This window comes from Triticum dicoccoides, chromosome 7A (assembly GCF_002162155.2).
Source record: "Triticum dicoccoides isolate Atlit2015 ecotype Zavitan chromosome 7A, WEW_v2.0, whole genome shotgun sequence".
Taxonomy (NCBI): Eukaryota; Viridiplantae; Streptophyta; class Magnoliopsida; order Poales; family Poaceae; genus Triticum; species Triticum dicoccoides.
Window position 1 is genome coordinate 587,235,718 of NC_041392.1, and position 6,364 is coordinate 587,242,081.

At 43.0% G+C, this 6,364-nt stretch overlaps 1 protein-coding gene across 1 annotated transcript; it reads right to left on the reverse strand.

Moving 5' to 3' along the window:
* Window positions 1–764: 764 nt before the first annotated feature.
* LOC119329873 (bZIP transcription factor 50-like) lies at window positions 765–2,864 on the reverse strand. Its single transcript, XM_037602971.1, has 3 exons — window positions 2,400–2,864; window positions 1,645–1,865; window positions 765–1,264 (listed from the first exon to the last, which is right to left on the reverse strand). Exons 1-3 carry the CDS (start codon window positions 2,837–2,839, stop codon window positions 1,017–1,019), a joined length of 909 nt encoding a protein of 302 aa, XP_037458868.1. The 5' UTR covers window positions 2,840–2,864; the 3' UTR covers window positions 765–1,016.
* Window positions 2,865–6,364: the final 3,500 nt, after the last annotated feature.

Sequence of the window (6,364 nt, forward strand, 5' to 3'; positions counted from 1 at the left end):
GTTGATGAATTTCTTGAGGATGACGATAATTCGTCGTTAGTGTTTGACTTCTACAAGTGATTTTCATAATTATGAATTTAGTAGTTCAGCATGTAGCTTGGTCTTTCTTTCCACCGTTTTCTGTTTTGTTGGTTGTGAAAAGTGATGTACTCATTTTCCTCATCTAATATAACACGTGCAATTCTCTTGCATGGTTCAGAAAAAATATATGGATCTGTATTGTGTTGGGTAGGAACATTAAAGTTTGAATTATTATGATGTGAAATTGGAGTTAAAATAGGGTTCGTGTGCATAAATAGAAGATAAATGGAGAAAATGAAATATAGAGAGAGGGACTAGGCTTTCTCTAGAAATGACCTGCAAACAAATCAGTCCATCCACATAATCTTTCGTCATAAGAGACAGGGGAAAGACCTTTGAATGAGAAGAGGAACATTACCAAAGGGAAATGAATCTAATAAACATGCCGTTTTCAGAAGGTTGGAACTGGTGATCAACTAACTATCGTTATTGTATTTTTCTTGCAAGATCGTTATTATATACACAAAATGAACCATATAGGAGATTTTCCTACCCCCCAAAACAGGAAAACACTACAGTACTGCACTTGTACTAGCTGCTTGCCGTTACTGTAATTTTGACAACTACACTGGAGTATTAGTGGCCTTTCACTTGTGACTTCAACCCCGTTACTGTAATTTTGACAACTACACTGGAGTATTAGTGGCCTTTCACTTGTGACTTCACCCGTGAACTTTCTATGGTTTGAATTTGACATCAACGTCATTCTGGCATTGGCAAACAAAATAGGATTCACATAGTTACATAAACCCAGAGAGATAGACAAAGCCAGGTTTCAAAACTAGCATCTGATTAGATGATCATAGAACAAAGGGAACAGAGAGAGCAGAAAGATAGTCATGGATAAAGCCACGGTGGCAGCAAGAGAACACATAATAGACATTCATTGCTAACTACACTACATACTGGAAACTTGCGAATAAGCCGGCACTAGTCTAGCAAGCGGCAGCTGCACGCAATGGCGGAGTATCTAGCTTGATCCTCTCCCTTGTGCCCCTCCAGCGCCTTCCATGGAGTAGAAGCTCCAAGGTCTCTGGTTGATCACTGCTTGGCTTTCCGGCTACCATTGCGAGACCTCTTTCGGCTCTCCTTGGAGCCGCCAGGCTTCGGTTGGGTAGACCGGGCGTTAGGAATAGGCACACGATGCTCACTAGCCAAAGCAGGGAAACCAGCGGCAGGGTTTCTGCAAAATGAAAACAATTACATTTAGCACAGCTGAAGTTTCTGCGAGCAAGTAATCCAGGTCGCATTTCATGCAAACTCTATGTGAATGACGAGCTGTGAGCCATCAAGCTCGCTAAGTTCTGATTATTTTCAATTAATGTAAACGATCAGATATCACCAAAGGAAACTAGATTTCTGAGAGCAAGAGGGTTGCATAACCCAAAAAGCTTAAATGGACATATTAACAATTTCAAGTTACATGAGCACAAGCCAACGTTGGAGATACTTGCAGTCCAGACAGTAATGCACTAGTTGTTTGTCAGCACGGTTGAGCAATGAAAACCATCAGCAATAGAATTTTATTCATACAACTTGTGGTGAAAATCATCAGCATCTTACCCGAAAGTACGGCAGACTCCTGCATGGCTGTGTGAGCACCAATAGGCCTATCCTTCAACATGTTCTGGCGCAGTGCCATGTTCTCAGCTGCGCAGCACTGAAGTGCGTAGCTGAGGCGGCGACACTCTGCCTCGAGATACTTGCTCCTCGTCTCCAAGTCCTTCACATATGACTTCTTCCTCTCCCTGGACTTCATGGCAGAATCCCTATTCCTCATTTGCCTGAAAAATCACCAAAAATGCAACTTGTAATAGGCTATACATCCCAGCTCCCAAATAGCCTTGCAATTGAGAAAAAAAACATCCCTACTTCTCAAACATAATACTGGATAGTTCTCATCTGGTTGAGACTCTAAGACGATTCTTTCAGCAAGACAAAATAACATTCCGGTTAACCAAGAGATGTACAAAATATGGCGCTTTTAGCCAAGGTCAAACCCCACATGTCAACCGACAAGTTATGCAATTATATTTTAAAAAAATAGTGCCCTCATGTACTTAAAATTTCTTCCAGTTGAGTAACATTCACCATACGGAACAACACATCTCTGAAAGCTTAAGAGTTTGTTAGTACAGTACAATTTTGTGCATTTTAGTAGTAGTACGAATTAGGTTAAGTATGACAACGACCCTTCAGACAATTGATCCTTAAGCTGGATGTAAATTCTATGTTCTACGGGCAAACAAGATAAACGAAAGTGCCCAATTTTAGATGACAGACGATATATCCTGCGACAAATTACAAAATTGGCATACCTCATCTTCTTCTTGCTGATGGGATCGTCGCCATCCACCTCCGTCTCGGGCGTCACCACCTCCACCTCTGTCTCCGGCGTCACCACCTCCACCCCCTCTTCCCCCCTCCTAGAGTCCCCATCAGTGCTGCCCCCAGCCTCAGCCTCACTCCCGTTCCCCTTCTCGCCCCCCTCCTCGGCGCCGTCGAACAGCGCGTCCAAGAACTCGTCCACGCTGATCCCGTCCACCGGCTCCGCCCCCGCCGCCTCCTCCTCCTGCATCAGAAACCTCTCGATCTCCGACAGCACCTCCTCGCCGGCGGGGCTGGACCGGGAGGTCACCGACTCCGGCGACCCCGCCTCCGCCGCATCGAGCGGAGGCGGGGCGAGGAGCTCGGAGACTGCGGCGGACTCGCCGGCGAAGGAGGCGAGCAGGGCGTCCAGGTCGAGGTCGGTGTCCATGGGTGGGGTGGGATGCTATTTTGTCTCGGTCTCTGGTCGCCGGTTGTTATATAGCGGACTCGTGTGCTTCGGGTTTTTTTGCTTCGTGGGGAAGGAGAGGAAGGTTCGTGGAAGTTGACGGTGAGGGGTACAGAGGGGATGAATGGGACCCACGCGCTGTGATGCCGTGGCCTGGCCAATGGGAGAGACCGTAGGCGCCACGCTGGCTCGTTGGGTTTTCCTGGGGGCTTTGGGCCGGTCTTGCTGGGTTGGGCTGCTGAGATGGACTTTGAAAAGATTCATGACTCTCAACGTTTAACTAGAAGAACGCCCGTGCGTTGCAACGGGGCCACATTAATTTTAAAAGTTTAATATTAATTATGTTAATAATACATTTAATATTCTCATACATATCAAGTGACATATGAAAATATGGTAAGAGTTCAATATTAATCATGTTAACTTTAAAAGTTCAATATTAATCATGGTAATGTTCTCATACATTTAATAATCATGTTAATAATACATTTAATATTCTCATACAACTACAAACATGAAAAATGATAGCACCCTATGAAATATGGTAAGATTATGTGTTTTTGCACGCAATTGTTGTGATTTATGTGTGATTTTTTTAATGTGATTTTGTACAAACAATTATAGTGAATATATACTACTACCACTACCAACTACAACTTGTGACCAATCACATAAAGATATATATTTAGAAAGATGTGCATTGCTACGACTTCTAAATTGATATATCATATTGTATTTTGTCTCTTTTCACTTCTTTCCTCTCCTCATCTCGTTGGCTAGTCTTCTCTGATTATTTGTTGTCAATCCTTTTATCAAGGTTATGCAAAAAGAAAGTTCAAAATGTTCAGATCAAAGATAAATCTCTATGAAAACTAATTATTCAAGAGCGACGATGCAAATTAAAAGATGAGACAACACCTTGATGAAAAAATGCAGATCCACTTGTATGGCGTCCAAATATGTTACCCAGTGGGTTTCTTGTTCACTGAGCAAATTTCAGCACTTTCATGGAATTAATTAGTAGAATTATTGTAACACCAAGCATGTACAAGTATCCCAAGATGACCACGAGTGAAATTTCTACTGTAGTGCATACTAAACATACCTGACCTTTTTCTTCTTGAATCCATCAAATTTTCATTTCATTTAGAGCATCATGATGTCGTGAATACAACTTCAAAACTATTTAGAGCATCATGACCTCAACACTTCTAAGTCTGAAATCATCTCTATAAATGATCTGTGGAGCAATTCATAAACTGCAGTCAGTAGACAAATTAATTAGATTGTGCATGCATGAGACGATGGATTGTGTAGATGATCCCTAAGCTGTGGAACAGTACAACCAGAGAAAATAGCAATCAAAGGGAGGAATTAGCTAGTTAGATTGTAGATGCATGCATGAGTCAGCCGGTGCAAGGGAAGTCGCGCGGAGCGCCATGACGAACTCGGAGTCTGGGCCCGAGCCGTTACACCTCGGCGGCAGACAGCGGCCAGCACAGCCGCTGCCCGCTGGGTCGCTACTCGCTAGTGCCCGCCGCGCTGTTGAATCCACCGCCGATTGTAGCCACTGCATACAGTGTTCGCGCCGCCATGATGGTGCCCGACGAGGACGGCACAGGGCGGCGAAGTCGTGCATATCCAGCGGTGAGATCGAACAGCGAGGCGAGGTGACCGGCAGCGAACGGGCAGGACCTGTGGCGTCGGCTGCAGATCTCCTGGAACAGAGAAAAAGAGAGAGAGGTAGAGACTGAGGAAGGAGAGGTAGGGCGCAGGAAGAGGAGAGGGATACTGGTGTCCATGGCGAGGCCTCCGTTGTCCACCGGCAAACCTCCATGGCTAAGGTAAGGTGCACCTACACCCGTAACACACCAGCATGACCTGACGGTGAACGGGTTCGCGTGACGAGCGCGGGGCTGGCAATCAACGTTTCCTGATCCTCCTCGCTGATGCATAACGGGCACGCATCGCAGCCTGGGTCGCTCACCATGAAGAAGAAGATAGGGTGGAGGAATTGAGCGAGGGAGGAGGAATCGAGCGGCTTGTACGGCAGGGGGCCAAACCATGATAAAAATCAGTACAACCCGTGCGAGGTGGAGAACGAAATGACTTACCTATAGCTCATGATTCGATTGAGATGATAGGGAAGGAAGGAAAATTGTGATTTAGCCAGACAAAGTTTTGGAAAGTTCTGATTCAGCTGAGAAATAGATGGAAATAATGCCCCAGGATGAGGAGGTCACGATTAGGGTATGGCAAGAAGAACTTTTTTGGAAAGCTTTGATTCTGGTGATAATTACCATATTCGAAATTTCCTTAGTTATAGCCTTACCATACATGGATTGATTTATTACTATAATTATCATATTTGAGATTTCTAAGTTTATAGCCTTACCATACATGGATTAATTGTGATTGATTACCATAAATACGTTGGGTATTGTCGGCCAGACGAGAAAGAGAAAAACCGGTGGGAGGGGGGTGGTGGAAGGTGGGATGAAGAAAAACCGGTTGAAAATAAACCGGTTGAAAATAAACCGGTTGAAAGTGGGGGGACTATTCAACCAATTCGTCCATTAGAAGTAGAGATTTTATAGATAGACTATTAGTGAATTTAAGAGCTCAAATTTTGAAGCTCGCAATTTAACGAAGCATGCTCTTTCTCTCGGGGGTGGCCGCCATGTTTGATTAGGTCACCCTGGAGATTTTCCCTTCATCCCTGTAAACATTATGACAGTTAATAAAAGCTTCGCGAGGTTGTCTAAAAAAGTATATCCCTCAAAAAATACTTTATACTCACCATGTTCCTAAATATATGTCATTTTAGAGATTCCACTGCGAACTACATACAGAGCAAAATGAGTGAATCTGCACTCTAAAATATGTCTATATACATTCATACGTAGTTCATATTCAAATCTCTAAACATACTTATATTTAGAAACGGAAGGAGTAGATAGACTAAACAAACTCATTTTAGATGAAGAAGAAAAATGTATTGATTTTTTAAAGACAATTGCCCAATCATTATCTCATAAGTGTTGTATCTAAGTGATGTTGCACTTATTCAAAATCAATGATTATTTTTACATCTCAACACTTCTTTTTGAACAATTGTGCAAATAAAAGAGAGAGAAATATGGACTAAAGCCGCATAGAATCCAAGGATTAATTGCATTGCATAGAGAAGTATTTCCACTTACGTACGAGTTTCCTTTCTCTTTCTCCTTTAATTTTCATGCCACATATGTATTTTGTTTATGAAATCGTGTTAAGAGCCAAGCATTGGGAGAGACCTTACACCACAACTCAAAGGTAAGAAGAGTTGTAGGAACAAATCAATCATTCGCTAGTTGACGTTGGTTAGATTCTTTGTGGTAGAATGTGGCATACTGACTTAATAAAATGATAAACTATTTATATCAATAAGGTGCACCTTCTTTTTCTAAAGCTCGACCCCAAAGAACCTCTAAGTTAAGCATGCTTTTACCTGTGCTTCCGTTTTTG

Excerpts from the sequence above, each read along its gene's own strand:
- LOC119329873 (XM_037602971.1), bottom strand. The coding sequence starts at position 2,839 with ATGGACACCGACCTCGACCTGGACGCCCTGCTCGCCTCCTTCGCCGGC. Across the intron at positions 1,866-2,399 it reads ATCAGCAAGAAGAAGATGAG|GCAAATGAGGAATAGGGATT; the intron begins GTATGCCAATTT and ends GTGATTTTTCAG. Across the intron at positions 1,265-1,644 it reads GGAGTCTGCCGTACTTTCGG|AAACCCTGCCGCTGGTTTCC; the intron begins GTAAGATGCTGA and ends TTCATTTTGCAG.